At 37.3% G+C, this 17,027-nt stretch overlaps 1 protein-coding gene across 1 annotated transcript in view; it reads left to right on the plus strand.

Moving 5' to 3' along the window:
• The window catches only part of pdlim4 (PDZ and LIM domain 4), a 53,739-nt gene that overhangs the window by 11,106 nt on the left and 25,606 nt on the right, over positions 1-17,027 (plus strand). Inside the window, exon 3 of the mRNA XM_079585046.1 lies at positions 15,928-16,009. Within this exon, the coding sequence (XP_079441172.1) occupies positions 15,928-16,009 (82 nt within the window). The remainder of the gene's footprint in view (positions 1-15,927; positions 16,010-17,027) is intronic.

Consider the following 17,027-nt stretch of genomic DNA (forward strand, 5'->3'; position numbering starts at 1 on the left):
GTTGTTTCTTCTGTCAACAAAACCAACGTGACTAACTATCTATTAGCGGACGTGAATGGTGATCATGGCTGATTTTGAGGAAATTTCAGATGATTTTTACTTGGTCAATATCCAGAGCAAGTAGCCATTTCTTCATCCGGTCAGCGTTTTTAGTTGGAATTCTATGAAACATCATGGTATCACCTGGTCTCCCTGTTTATTGTCAAAGCTTTTTACAATACAGCGAAAACCCATGATTGTAAACTACGCTTTTACTATTTATAAATTGCTGACTCTGTTACCCAAACTCTGAACGAACTCTCTCTCTGCTTCTCACCTCGGCGCGTCTCAGGTCCTGCGGTTGTCAAGTAGCAGTGCTTCGCCTTCTGAGAATATAGTTCCCAGTATTTATACGGTTAAAATATGTCTGTGTCTCATGTGACTTAGTTTTTTGTACACTCGGTGAATATACAAATCACAACATGTAAATAGGAAAATGTTTGCATTATTTTGTCACTTATTTGGATTAGTATGCTAGCTGCAACCATTTACATCCAGTCTTTGTGCTAAGCTAGGCTAGCGGTGGGTGCGTCAAACAGACTTATAGCACGCACGGAGATGAAAAAGGTATGTACGGACTTATCTAACTCTGGGGGATAAGGTGAATAGGCTAAAGTCCCAAAAAGTCGGAGTGTTCCTTTAAACATGTTTTCACAAAGATATAAGATGGCATGCACATCTGTTTGACTTAGAATTTTGTCTTTGAACTTCCCTCTTTTTTTGCTGGACATCTGTATATTTCTATGCAACACTGTAGATTTCTACCATCAGGCTCTCAAAATTATAAAAAAATGTGGATTTAGATTTATCGGCGAATATATATATATATATATATATATATATATATATATATATAAAATAATAATAGCATATTAGATAACATCAGCTTTCAAGATAAATAAATAAGATTTAAATAAGATTTATTAGATAAATAACAGCAATAACAGCTTTCAAGAATTAGGCTATCAGTTATCGGTTTCTGGCTAAATGTGCATCCCTATCCACACTATTCCTGCGCCCCATGACGCTTTGCGCGAATTATGTGTGTGACTTCCGTTAAGCTGTAAACAATCAGTGAAAAGGCTCGCTCTATGAACGTAATTTAAGAAAGTGTCACCATAAAACGACGTTAATCTACTCACCGTTCAAACGTCGAACATTAAAAGGAAAGTTAAAAGTGTAAAAGCATCAACAAGGTACTTTCGTCAGACCAAATAACCCCAAAAGCGCGAGTCTTTGGTTAAATATCACATATATCTGTAACTTATGTTGCCTTAATCAAAAATGTTCATTAACTTCAGCATTACGTGTTACTATTTCAAAATGATTTTCGTCATTTTGACAGATTATAAAAAATTGCATTTACCTGTGAAAACAAACCTGGAAAGAGACGTGAGGATTTGATGAGAATAACGAGAGATTATTCATGCATTCCAGTGAATTATTAATGGAATATATCGTAAATTAAATTCGGGAAACAGACCATAAATGCGCAGTATATGTTGTCCTTTTTCATACTTTTACAGCGGATTGCAAAGGGAAAAAAGAAAATGATCACGAGGAAAAGAAAGCAGCGACTGAACAGAGCTCTTGCCGAAGATATTTATAACATGTACGTTAAAATACCAAGTGTATGTTATTCTCATGATGCCTGAAAATAAACCATGAAGAGACATTGACAGCTCATCCAGTCAAACTAACGGATACGCTTTATTTGTTTGGCATACTTATGATTTGAAATGATTAGTTTCAGCCTTTTTGAATGGAAGTTCCCCAAACCGGAAGTGCCGCCCATAATTCAAAACGCAGTGAGATCGTCAGGAATAAGGTGGATACGATTTACAATACGTAAATCCACTTCACAAGTAGAGTTAATGAAAGTTATCATAAGCATTGTAACGTTTTAAGCGGATGTCGGAACAAATGTCAGTAGACCGGGAAGATTTTAAAACGAACGGATCATTCTAGGGATGCACCGATATGAAAATTTTGGCCGATAACTCTCTATATTTGAAATTGACCGATATATTTGGCTGATCAATCTAAATCCATATTTTTATATAATTTTGAGAGCCTGATTACTAAAACAAACATCTCACCATTAAATGCCATGTCCCAAACACACAATTGTAACAATGTTCTCATTATAATTAATTTTATGTAGCCGATATGACAGATTTGCACTGCACATGTTGCACTGAACTGTATTTTCCTTTTTTGAAGTGATTCCAATCATATTTCAAGCAATTCAAAGCCATCATGTTGACCAGTGCGCATCTGAAGTGTCTCAGCTGAAGGAAATAATACATTATTTATCGGCTTTAATATATCAGCCAAATTTTCTTATTGGGCCGATACCGATAACAGTAAAAATGTACATATATATCTACCGATATGGTGGCATTCATAAATCAATACGATATATAAATCAGAAGACTCAACACAACAAGCGCAGCGCTATAAAGGTGCTGCATGCGGTCTATAGAAACAGTCTGTGTTTTGAGACGTGCGCTTAGGACTGCATATGCGCAGTGGAGAATCTAGCCTGATAAGTAATCTATTTTAACACTATTTGAGAACAAGTAACTACAGTACATTTATGATACAGTTCATGTCAGATTTTGTTGCTGATTTAGTATAGCAAGAAGTTTTTGAAGTTTCAGGATTCCCCTATTTAAGTAGATAAGACTTTATCTTTTTTTTTTTTTAAAGGGACTTCTTAGTCAATTCTGTGTTGACAGAACAGAAACAAACTCTGCTCAACCATAGAAAACTTTGAACATAATTTCCCCCCAAACTTTAAGCTGTCCCCATGCCAGGCTACACACCATCGAAATGACAATATGATAAAAGACGATCCTTTTCACACACACACAATTTTAGTGTGAGAGTGTGAGATTCACAGAGAGGCATCATATGCTACATCTTGCCATATTTGGTGTGTGTTCTCTGAGCAAGCAGCGCGTGTTATTTGGAAAAGCCCTGACCTCTTGCAAGACCTGCTCGTATATCATCTTTCGACATTAAGTGGTACATTCACATAGGAGTAGTAAATTTATTTAAGGATAATCTGGGTTGTTTACTGAGCATTCGTCTGGGAACGTTTTCCTCCGATTACATTTCAAAACGTTCAGCCTAACTTGTTTTTTACACCAGCAATTTAAATATTCATTACTAAAGTAACTTTAACTAGATTTGTACTACATTTACTAAACAATTAGTTGTTTGCCTGCATGTGCAAAACTGTCCAGCACAACACTAGGATTGCTAATGCCTTATTATTTTTATGCATCATCGATGCAGGATCATTCACATCAGCGTCGCAAAAAACATTATATCCCATCGCTCTAGTGGGTTGGGGATTTATTCAGTTCCTGAACCACAAGTATGAGCAATAGTAAGAGTGAAGCTTGCCTTGCCAAACACCACTAGTATCATTGATCTAGGTAGTCTGGGCCATTTGGAAATTGAACTCTAAACAGTCTTAGAGAGAAAACTATTCCACGTTTTGTCAACATTAGCCTTTTTTCATGGCCTGCATAGATAGCTCTGTGAAGGTCATGTGACACCATTGTAAATGCAAAAGCATGGCCCCCTGTATCTATTGGTATGTGACCTTTAGCATATGCCAATGACTCATTTGTATTTGTCTGCGCTCTTGCTGGCACGATAAGTACCGCTTCGTTCCCGTGTGCGTGATGTGCTCGGCAGATCACAGGCTGCAGCTTCTGTTCTCCGTGTGCTTGATGGAAAAGCAATTACTTGGGACACGGCACGCAGAGTCATATTCTCCTTGAGACCGTAGAGATGTGAAAACATAAATCAGTAAAAACCCAACCACTGTGTTTCTTGTTCACACTGTTTATCTTGTTTATTTAGCATTAAAAAAATTGCAATTTATATGTTATTAGCTCTTGTTTCAGATAAGAGATGATGAACTGTAGAAATGCATGACAAACTTTAATAACAACATGTGAGAGAATACATTACTTAAAGGTAGGGTAGGTAAGAATTGTCTAAAAAACTTTTTTTCAAATTGGCTTAAACTGTCTATATACACCAATTAGGGGTGTAACGGTACATGTATTCGTACCGGACCGTTTCGGTACAGGACTTTCGGTACGGTTCACGGGCACCGAATGCAATCTTTCACGTAAATTAGGCTAGTTTTGTGTGCGGAACATACGTCAATTCCGAGTTTCCACACAAACATATTAAGTGTCGGAAGTCTCCGCGTTGCACTGATTAAATCTGATTAATCGTTTTTGTGATTCAAATACATGTAAAATATTACCATAACATCTGTCTTCCTGTGTGCGGAAATTTGTTTATGTTGCTGTGACAACGAAACGCGTGCATGCGCGCCTGTGTTAAGAGCGCTTGTTGCTCCATGCGCGCTGATGTGCTCATCTGTGGACATTTCCAAATGCCTTTCAGTTGCTTAACAAAAGCGGGCTTTCCACACAAACAAACGTATGAGAAAAAACATATCTTTATGCCTGTCGGGCTTGGGTCGGGTTCGGTTACTGCTGTCTAAAATCTACTGCCTAAAATTCGGCCCGATCACCACATACACACTGTGCTCGCTTTAGCCCAGCCTCTCGCTAGCTACTAGGCGTCATGGCCAATATTGGTTTAAGAGTATTTTATTTAGTGGAGAACTTTGCAGCAGTATTTTATTTCTTATTCTTTTTTTATTTTATATATTTTTTATTAATTATATTTTATTAAAAAGTGTTTTTAAAAAAGTGTAAACAAATTGTTAAAAAAAGTTTATAGTAAACAACCAGCAGTTTAATGTTTTGCATTTCTTTCCCTTACTGTACCAAAAATGAACCGAACCGTGACTTTAAAACCGAGGTACGTACCGAACCGTGATTTTTGCGTACCGTTACACCCCTAACACCAATACATAATTAAAATGCAAGTACTTTGAAAAAGAGAGTATAAAAATTGAGTGACTCTAGTGTATTTAATCTTCAAAAAACACCGCTCATTAATTCCTACCGGGACGAAACAAGTGATTGGCTTGCGCGACTGTCACTCTCCGTCGCCATGACTACCGCCGCTATTACTGGCTCTGCCCATGTCCGCGCCGTCGCGCACCCGTTTTTAGGTGGGAGTGAATGGAATTAATGAGCTGTGTTTATTGAAGATTAAATACACTAGAGTCACTCAGTTTTTTATACTCTCTATTTCAGAGTACTTGCATTTTAATTATGTATTGGTATAAAAAGACAGTTTTTTTAGACAATTCTGACCTACCCTACCTTTAAGCTGTCTGCTCTGCACACAGAAATGAAAGCAAAAATTGTGCCTGAGGAAGACCTGATTGGTCGAAACGCTGCGCTGTTTATAAACAAATTTTTCGAGCTGTAATTTCAGTGTGCAGACATTATTATTATTTTTTCATTTATTGTTATCTACACCAGTGATTTCAAACCGTGTTTTTGAGACTGTCTTTGGTTCACTGCAGTTTTAAGCAGAAAATACTCAGCAATGCTGTCAACTTATGAATTTGCACATGGTTTGTCTTAAAGTATATTAAACACACTTCATATACATATAAATAACATTAAAAGCTGGATTTACACCACAGGGAAACATTTTAGACATCATATTTTCTCACATCAGGCCCAAAGAGAGACAACCATATGTTGATTTGCCCCTCAAACACCCATGGGTCATGGGTTATTATTATGACATTTCTTTCTGAATTTCAGTCTTTCTCTTCAGGAAAATATTAACTGCAAAAACTAGCTTTCTTTATAGCAGTGTTTCCCGACCCTGGTCCTGGAGAACCCCCAACACGGCACATTCTAGATGTCTCTCTTATCTGGTCACCGTGATTTTGTCACCAAGGAAGACATGTTTTGTTGATCCTGGAACAAAATTAATGTCCAAAAATGTTGTCCTAAACCTAGACCTAACCCTACCCATAAGTTATCCCTAAAATCAGAGGGGAATGATATGTGAATAGCACTGACCTAGAAGCACCTAACCCTGGCCGTAAGCCTAAATTTGACTTTTCCCTCAAATCTGATTGGTTGAAAGGAATGTTGATGTTGGTCCAGGAACATGTTGTACTTGGTGAAATCAGGTTCACCCACACCTATCTGAGGTCTTGGAGTCTTTATGAGCTGATGAGCTGAATTGGGTGTGTTTGCTTGGGAAGACGTGCAGCTCTGGGAGTGTGGATCGCCTGTGACCGACTGTATGAACCGAACCATGACGTGCGTACCGTGATACATGTACCGTTATCATTCACTAAAACTAAAACCATAAAATGATTGTTACTTGAAATAAAATCAAATATTTTTAAAAAGCTAGTTGCTGTTTTGCTAGTTGCCTTTTAGTTTTGATGCACTAAAACATCGGTTCCTAACAGGGGGGTCGCGTCGTATTTTGAAAAGTTTTGAGCAATGATCATTAAATAAAAGTCCTTAACTTTTTCTGTTCAAAATTTACAAAATTGATATAATGAGCGAGTTCATCATGAATCCATTTTCCAATCCGTGTTTTTGTCTTATCCTGAACCACTATGGTACTCCTCTAATAAGTGTTTACATTGGGATTATATTACACGGGTTCGGATGCGGAGTAGTCCAGGACCTGCGTGACTCGTCATAGACGTACACAGAGAGAAGTAGTTCCGGCTACAATGTTCTTCCGAAAGATGCATTATTCTGTTAATAAACACAAGTTTATTATCGCTCGCTATAGCGCCAAAAGTGTCAAAAATAAAGCCTCACATTGATAAAGCCTCACAAATAACATGCAAGTATTGAGTTCCCAGACAGCAGGCATTTAGTAATAGCCTATATTCTTTCTTTTTACCTACACACCAGTGTGAATATTTTTGTTATTGTATTTCAAATAGGGCCAATTTATAGGCTACTTCTAGGCTTACGCTGATGAGCTGAACTGGGTGTGTTTGCTTAGGAAGACTGGGAGTGTGGATCGCCTGTGACCGACTGTATTCGTCATCTGACAGTATGAACCGGACCATGACGTGCGTACCGTGATACATGTACCGTTACACCCTTATCATTAACTAAAACTAAAACCAAAACCATAAAATAAATGTTACTTGAAATAAAATCAAATATTTTTAAAAAGCTAGTTGCTGTTTTGCTAGTTGCCTTTTAGTTTTGATGCACTAAAATAACTCAAACGGGACAAAAAACTAGGCCCTATGGCATAATAAGTAATAAAAATGGCAAAACACAACAAAATAACTAACTTTAACTTTAAATGAAAACAGAAAGTATAAAAGAGCGAAAGTATAAAATGCAAAACCGGAAAATGCGAAATCTGGGTTGACAGACGCTCAACAACGGGCCGGACATTGGCCGATGGCTTGGTGTGTGTGTGGCAAGCTTTCATCGTCATGTGTTTTCTTTATTTTGATATATTTGAACGTTCGCCTGTCCCGCCTCCTCCTTCTCTGAACAACATACCTTCGTTACAGTGCGTCACAGCCTTAGAGGATAACTTCTCCGATTTTCAGCCGCCTTTGTATTGTTACAATGTCAGCAGTATAAATGAACAGTGTGTAGTTTCATCGTGTTACCTGCACCTTGATATCAGTTTATGTGTCAGCAAAAGTGTGCCGGAATATGCAAAACGCTTCACCTGGCAGACTTTTGACACCACCAGAGCTTTTGTGAAAACTATATATTTATATTCAATTCACATTTATTTGTATAACGCTTTTCACAATACATCGTTTCAAAGCAGCTTTGCAGAAGTCCACATTACAATTTAGAGTGATGTGTTATCAGAGGTAACTTTCCAAGTTATGCATTTCAGAAATGTACATATACAATCACAGTTAGCTAAAAAATTATTAATTTGACGTCCACATGATATCAAAATTGACCATATTTACTTTGTTTGCCTAAATTGATCGTTTTGTGGTGAACAATTCATCCATGCAAGTCAATCCACACAAAAACATGTTTTGGCTTCGTAATCTTTCATCAAAATCTGAAAATGCCCGTCCCCTCTGCATTGGAGGACCTTCCCTGATGACGCCGGTTTGACGGTTTTGGTGTCTGCTTAACATCCGTAACCACGCCCCTCCAACTGACAGTAGACCGGCTGAATGAAACACCTACTCTTCTAGATCCAATCAGGTGCTAGTTGGAAAAAAAAGCCACGCCCACTATTTTTCCTCATTTAGTATTCCGTTTCTCTCGGAAATACGTCACAACACTGAGATAAAGTCGGTTGCAACTTCCGGTTCACGCAGACTTTAAACAATATAATAATTTAAGGCAGAAACAATGAGCTCATTGAAGTAATGAGCCTAAACCAGATATACACCAGATTTCAAAAACAGAATTTATCTTCGGGGGTTAGTAACTTCATGAGCTAAAAAAAGTGATTTCGCTATACCACCCCTGCACTGCTATCGTGATTTTTCTAGTACTAGGGGCCAAAAATCACTACACTCTAAAAAATGCTGGGTTGTTTCAACCCAATTTTGGGTAAAATATGGACAAACCCAGCCGTTGGGTTAAATTTTTACATTACATTTTTAACCCAATGTTTGGGTTTGTCCATATTTTACCCAAAATTGGGTTGAAACAACCCAGCATTTTTTAGAGTGTATGAGACGTTGTCCCCCCAGATGATACCGATGGACCAAACTTGGGGCCCTGGCTCATGGACTATTGGTATCCCAGCAAGCAATTTTGCGTTTAAAAGACGTATAATAGTCGTCCAAACAGCCCAGACGTCTAGACTAAAACAAGGCAAGTGAACATGTAATAGACGTCTAAACCATCGCCCAAGAATAGACTAGTCATCAATTAGATAACAAAGAAATGAGTGAAGAAATGAAAGCAAACACCTTGTAATCACTAGAGCAAAGAATGCAAAAGAAGTGCTGCTTCAGGGTGTAAAATCTCTGTGCTGTATGGTTACAGAATCCAATAACTTAGGAACTCCAAGGCAATCGAAATAAGTAGAAAAAAGTTGCAAAGCCTTTATTTCATTGATGGCTTTAACATTAAAATTGGGGACAGATCCACCTACGCGTTGCGGCTTTACATGCCTTCGTCAGGGTGTGTGTAACCAACAACATCTCAGGTTCATTTTTAACAGTTAATTAATCAAATTGCAAACACCTGGTCACTCTGTGTAAAGAGACAATTAAGAAAATTTACCTAAAAAGACCCATAGAGGAGAGAGGAAAAAACTTAACCTATACCAATATCAAAAATACCAATAAAGTATGCAGGTCAAAATGCGCCAAACTCTATTGTATACATAACTTTTTTTATAAATCAAATTACATAAATTGAAATTCAAAAATGAAACAATGTATAAATCATACAATGCACAGCGCAGCCCACCCCCCCCCCCCCCCCCCCCCAAAAAAAAAAACTATACCAATATCATAAATACCAATAAAGTGTGCAAGTAAAAATGCACCAAACACTATTTTAAACATGACATAGCTTCTTTTTTATAAATCAAAATACATAAGTCAAAAATCATGCATTGTGTTGTAAATCATACAGATACACAGCGCAACCCACAAAAAAAACTAAAAAACAATACCAAAATCATACCAATAAAGTATGCATGTCAAAATGCACAAAACACTATTGTAAACCTAACATACCTTCTTTTTTTATTACCTTGTAATCACTGTTTACTTTGCTTACATGATGGAATATCAAGTCTTTTGGCAAAAACTACATGTAACCAAATTCAAGGTTATTTTGGCTAAGAGTGGGTTACTCATATAGGCTAGCCGGACTAGCCTATATTGGGGGGGCTAGTTAACCTGGCATTGGTATATCCTTGTATTTCTGGCTGCTACATTCAGTGATGCCATGTCTGGTTCCTGAAATACCGGATGTGTCCCCGGTTGACTTCTGAGTCAGCACTGGACAAAGAGGTTTCATGAAACATGTCATGCAAATCCACCCGGGCATATCCTCGAGCCGCTGTGAAGCAGCGAACAGCTGCTGGGAATCTCTCCGTATCTCCCTAGCCTCCTCCTTTCTCTTGGAGGAAAGCTGCAGTCTGGAAAAGGCGGCGAGTGCGGATGACAAAGATTTGTTTCCACAAGTCATGAAGCTGTCGGAAAGAGCTCGCTGGGCCAAGCAAGTTGAGTCATAAGACCTGGGTCATGAAAGTGCAGGGGAGCAGAGAAAATAAAAAAGAGGAATTAAAGGAAAGAGAAAACAGGGCAGGACTAAGTGCTTAGTGGACAATGACGCATGAATGAAGGATTTGAAAGCTTAGAGGAAGAAACAAAGAGAGGGGAAAGCTACGTCTGCCATTTCTTGACGGTTGAAAAGGGAATTTTGAAGGGATTGGTGATGATGTCATTGAAGAGAAGTTAGTCACTCGTCAAATACCTTTTTCGGTCTCATTGGTTTCCTTGGTTTTTGATTAAAGGGCACCTATTAAAACCTGTGGAATAGTCTTCCTCTAACAATTCCGGAAAAGTCCGATAGTTCACTTGCTTTGGTCCGGACCAAATATAATTTTTTTTGTTTGTTTGTCGGTTCGCTTTTGACACTGCTCTTTTTGCAAGTGAACCAAAATTTGTAAACAAAACCACACGTGTGCTAAGGTCGTCCATTCATTGGACAAGGATTCTCAAGTAGGGAAATTAGGAAGTGCAAAAAAAAAGCTATTGTATATACTGCTAACAAGTGCTGTCAACGTTAACGCTTGCGATTGAGTTTGACCAGTTTAACGTAAATTAACGCAGCACCCCCCCCCCACACACACACACACACCCACCATCCTTGTATTGTAACTATCGTTAAATTATATGAACTCGAGTCGCTCGTATTCATGCAAATGCTTTTAAAGCATTTATGCGCGATTAGACTAAAGAGAACGCTCTGAATGTGAATGTCCTGATGCGCACACACTCATTCATTCATTCCATTCCAGTGATGCACACACGACGCGCAGAAAGACGCGCAACAGTATCGTGTGGCCAGACAGCGCGCCGGAATGAAATTCTCTTTCGCACTTGAACGAACAATAACACAAACCATTATGCCAAAATGTAGTAAATCAACAACAGATCACTTTCCCATAATGCAACTCCGACTATGGAGGCCTGTTAACTCAAAGGCGCAGAGCTTTCTTGCAATTGGGTCGGTTCATGTTCACATCGTTAACGAACCGTACCAGAGTTCGTTTGGAACCGTACCGAGACCACCTCTTCAGCTGGGTCTCGGTTCGATTGTTTGGTCCGCACCCGAGTTCGATTGCTGTATTCACACCTGCCCAAAAGGTCCGCACCAAGGGGGGAAACGAACTAGAGTTTGATTCAATCGAACCAAACAAGGCAGGTGTGAATACACCCTGAGAGAATGCCTTACATATAGCTCGTTTAAAGTCCAGTTGAAAAAATGGTTATGGGCAAACCAAAGTTGCACACATTAGTGGGTATGTTGTATCTTAAAAGGAGGAAGGAAAGATATTTTTTTATTTTTTTTTATTTTTATTTTTTTTATAATGTGTACATGGATGAGTGTTTGTGAAGCTGAATGGATTTTTTTAAGTCTTATGTAATTATTGTATATAGGACTTGATAATTTATTGATAAACGATGTACTTACTGTAGATGTAAATGTTATTTAAAAATCCGCTATCTCAAAATCAAACTCCTCTCACAAAAACCCACGAGGTCAAGATGCGTTGACTTTTATACAGATGTGCGGTTGAGTGGTCTGTTCCCGACCCTGTCAATCAAACGCTGGTTCGGCGGATCATGCCACCTGTCGAAACACTCGTGAAACACTCCGAAGCTTCGTTTAGCCGTAGTCACATGACACGGGTGTTTTGAATCACGCTTCAGATCAGTGTTTCGAAACATCTGCGCTTCGGGATCTCGAAAAGCTTCGGAACGTCAGTTTCGCGTCAGCCATCCCTACCGCGCGCCCCCTTCTGGACTGGAGTGTGTTTCACGCATGCGATTGGCTGTTCACACTTTCATGTGCACTCGCTCCATAGTTATTCATGAGCTCAGGATCAAAGCCTGAGTTGACAGAGAAAGTTGACGATCAGTGTCATGTTACCAACAAAGCCTGATTGGACTGGTTTGGTTTTGTCAACATGGACCTAATCCTGTGTCCCAGAGTTTGTCTCCAGTGCTTCACGCAAAGATGGCATCATGCAGATACAGGTGGTCAACCTATAAATGGCTTACTTATAGCCTAGTTGACCGTGCATTAAACGGAGATAAAAGAAAATATTTTACTATCCAATAATAAAATAAAAAAATAAACACAATTATTACATGCATCAGGGCAGAATGAGCATCTTTGTAAAACACACGGCTAACAATTTATCATGCAATAATTCGCGTAAAAAACATTTTTAGAAATGTTTTACACAGAAATTCTACTCATGTTTTAATGAACGAGGCCAAACAACTTCAGATACAAGTACACACAATACAAACAAGCACAAGTACTAGTGAAAGTGAAATTTGACATGACACATTTAGAAACTCTATTTGAGCAGTTCATTGCTGTGTTTTCTGGAAACATCTGGGTATTAGTCACCTTTCTAAAATAAAATTGGAAAGTCAACAAATGTAGCAAAGCCAAAGTAAATCTTCCACTATATTGTAACTCAGTTACTCATTGAAGAAATCCCAACGAGAGGGGAAAAAATGTTTTATGTAAGACACCCACTTAGTACAAAACCATTTTAGTTTCAATATAATATATTTTTAAAGCCACTAAACCCATTCTTACCTCTAATGTTTGTATCCCACGGCAAGCAAAATAATAAGTATAAAAGTAATAGTTCAGTTATTGTATTTTGAAACAAGTTGGCAGAACAGAATGACATGTTATCGTTTTAAGTAAATTAGTTTTCTGCATTAAAACGATGCGACTGAAAACATCTCCGTGATCATAAATACAATATCAACTGATTAATTCAATATTTATAAATGAGGATTCATAAACATGTCTGTATCTATAATGTTGTTCATATGTATATAATTTACATTGATATTGTATTTTGTTATGCAAGCATAAGTAAATGTACGTGTGTGGTGGTATAACCACACTTAATTCATACATAAAAAGTAGAAATACTCCCAGAAAGAATCCCATGTGTCCCCATGAGGAGGTCATTTAAGTGTTTGTGTCTCATAGTTGTACTGATAAAAGACAGATTTTGAACAGGCTCACAATGCATAATTATGTGCCACATTCTGACTTCAAAATTGCTTGACGGATTATAATGGAGAAAGAGTGGAAACAAACCGGTTTATTGTGCGTCACCACTGCCCACTACATCTGCCTCGCTCATTTTCCTCTCATTCCTAACACACAATACTTCACGTTGTTGAGTACGAGTATGACTATTTATTTGTCTGTGTCTTCTTATGTGACTTTTGTAATTTCTCCAAAAGTAGAAGGCCTTAAACTTACTGTGACACATTTGTCTTCGCTGACTTTAAACACTGGCTGGTATGACCAAATCACGGAAAGTAATTCCATAGCACAGTAATGGTAGAATAATATTGATATTTTTTCTAGAAAAAATAAAATAAAAAAATTATTAGCTTTTCCCTCCCCAGTGAAATTAATACTTTTTTACAATAAAAAAAATATTTTACATCTTATTTTATTATTTCTTCTTTTTATTTGGAAATTGATGGACACAAACCTAAAGGTACTCATCACAAGTAAAGTATCTGTGCCATGCAAGCATGTTAAAAACTAATCTTAAGCCATATTTGTATGGGGACTAGTTTTCTAAACAATGTTTGGAGTTACAATTCTTATCACTGGATATCTGTGACTTCATGTATCTATTCGGACGGGACTGACATGGCAGTGCTTTCTAGATGTGGGTGTTACAGAAGGTCTTTTAATTTATAATTTTTTGAGATAATTGTAATTTATCATAAAAACATTATTTAAAGGATTAGTTCATTTTTAAAATGAAAATTCTGTCATCATATACTCACCCTCAAGTTGTTTCAAACCTGTATGAATTTCTTTCCTCTGCTGAACACAAATGAAGATATTTAGAAGAATGTCGGTAACCAGACAGTTTTTGGTTCCCATTGACTTCCATAGTATATTTTTTTCCTACTATGGAAGTCAATGGGAACCAAAAACTGTCTGGCTACTGACATTCTTCTAAATATCTTCATTTGTGTTCAGCAGAGGAAAGAAATTCATACAGGTTTGAAACAACTTGAGGGTGAGTATATGATGACAGAATTTTCATTTTAAAAGTGAACTAATCCTTTAAGTAAACTATCCGAGTTTATAGCAGCGGCTCTTTATAATAAACACGCATGAATTAGCAAAGAAATCTAAGTATCTTACTCTTATCTGACACTAATATTAAAATGGTTAATGAATGAATTGATTTTTTTTTTTTTTTTTTTTTTTTTGGATACCATCCATATTGAAATTAAATGAAATATTGCTGAAGATTGGTGTGCAAACGGTAGCTCAGATAACACAAATTTAAACTACTCCCGCACAAATGTGACAAATAGCTATCCTGCCCAGTTCCCACACACTTCTGTACTACACACAGCCCTACATGCAACAACTACTATACGTCCCCACTACAACCATTCACACGCCTCCGGTCTGCTGAGAGGGTCTCTGCATTCGAGTGGGTATATGGAAAACAGTCTTTAATCAGTCACATCCAGATGCTCCTAAGTCACTCTGACATTCATTTAGAAGTCATTGCCTCACTTTGCCACATCCAAGCCAACTCAGAAGGGGTGCATTCATGCTCCAGTGATGAAGTTTCCACGATGGGAGGCCCACAGAGCTTTCTTTGTTGCTCAGATCTGTGCATTGCTGTGTGCATGTAGGTGTACGTGGAGTGGGGGCAAAGGAAAACCAATGTCTTTGTTCTTCCATTTGGTCAAAAGATGCTCAATATCTTTAGTTTTACAATTTAACTTGACCATTATGATGTTGTTGTTGTTGTTTTCTTCTTCTTTAATGACAAGCAAAGCAAGCACATTTACTGTAACCCTCATATTCTCTTTACTATGAATAAAAATCTCATTCTAGTTTTATAACACTGCATTGCTTTCATTTGTACTGATTCTAATGAACAAATATATATGTACATTACATTAGAATCAGAACAAATGAAAGCAATACAACCCATACTACCATGACTTTGTATTTTTTTATATTTTTTCAGGTAAAATATCATGACATGGACATATCTGGAAATATTTTGTGAGATCCACCTACCTCAGGACATCTCTCCTGTTGGCTTATGTCGATTTTTTTGTCATTTGTGTGTACATTTATTCTATAAAAGACATATTCTTAACATAACCCCAGACTAAAATGCATATTTGAGCTGTTTTAACTGAAAGCAACTTGCACTGATATATCTTAAAATATGTCCGTGCCAGTGTTTTGCCTCAAGCTGCACAGCAGTAATGTTTTTTCTAAAGCATGTTTATAAAAGCCACTTAAATGTCCTAATTTAACTAAGGCCTAATCCTGGCTTAATCTAAGCCCTGTCTGTGAAACCAGGCCATTACTTGGGCAAAATGGATTTCGCTTTCGGTTAAACTGTATTAAAGAACATCTGGACTTGGTTATCCAGTTGTTGAAGACATTTTGACTGGAGAAGTATAGATTTCACATCAGAACAACTAAAGCAAGTCATCTGAGTGGGATGAAATGCATGCTTGGACGCACTTCTAATTGAATATTGTAAAGTGACAGGACTTGGATAGCAGCACCAAATGCCAAACACAAGGAGTGTGAATTGATAATTGATGTCAATCAATATTGTTATCAGTTATAGATAAAGAGAGGCAGGCTGTTTTCACTTATGTATGTCGATATTTGCCTTCATTCCCCTAACCTTTGGTTTGTTCTTTAGATCTGGAAAGGTTTGGTCTCCAACTGGAATAGAAGAAACCAAGACAAGTCCATACACCGGAATACTGGAGTCTGAGTCACAGGTATAACCTTCATATTTGATTTTCCCATAAGATACTATTACAGACAGCTTCATTTACATTTTAATTAAGCAGAAACTTATCCAGAGAAATTCACAAAATGCTGTGAGCATGTTGTGATCTGTTTCGTTGCCTAGCAACAACCGTTTGCTTCATAGAAATGTAAACAACTACACAATGCCTAATTGTCTTTAAATGTAAAGCAAAAAATTCCATTACAAAAGCCAAATTGAAGCCAAGTGGAAGTCAAATATATTTATTTTTTGCCTTCTGATCGAACGAACTATAACAAAGATGAATAAATACTGAAACGATGAATTTCTTGTTTTTTAATTTTAGTTAAAGTCTCCCTGTAGTCAATAATTGTATCCCTTAAAACTCATCTTTAATCACCAAAATGACATATTTATTATTTAAATGTTTTTTTTATTAAAAATAAATATTTATTTTTGTTTCTTCAGGAAAAAGAAAGTTTCTTCATGGCCTAAAATAGCTTGAAAGTAACTCGACACCCTTGCCTCATTTAGAATGCGCGGTTCTATGAATATGCAAATGAGCCCCGCCTCCACTCACTCAGCTCAGAGATCCACTCGTTGATGATCACACATTGATCTGATTGGTTACAAGGTAGTTTGTAATTTTACACATAAACAACATTTAAAAGCATGATTTTCACCACGGCACTTTAATGCATTAACTAATTTTAGTGTTACTTTTGAAATGAAGGGATGGACATGTTTATTTGACCCTTTAGATATGTCAATATCGTCAGTTAGACTCACAAGTTTACACATACAGTACTTCTTGAAGTCAAAGAAGCTGATGAAGTTTAACATAGGTGCTCTTTTATATGCCAGTGTACATTTTATATATATATATATATATATATAATATAATATAATTGGTGTGTTTGCACACATGCTTCAGACACTGGTTCCTCTAGAAGCATTTCCATAGTGTTAACACCACATTGCAGCATAGAGTTGCCTCAAAAGGGAACTAATAAAGACCAACTTCTGCT

The sequence above is a fragment of the Phoxinus phoxinus genome (genome assembly GCF_949152265.1).
Source record: "Phoxinus phoxinus genome assembly, chromosome: 17".
Classification (NCBI taxonomy): domain Eukaryota; kingdom Metazoa; phylum Chordata; class Actinopteri; order Cypriniformes; family Leuciscidae; genus Phoxinus; species Phoxinus phoxinus.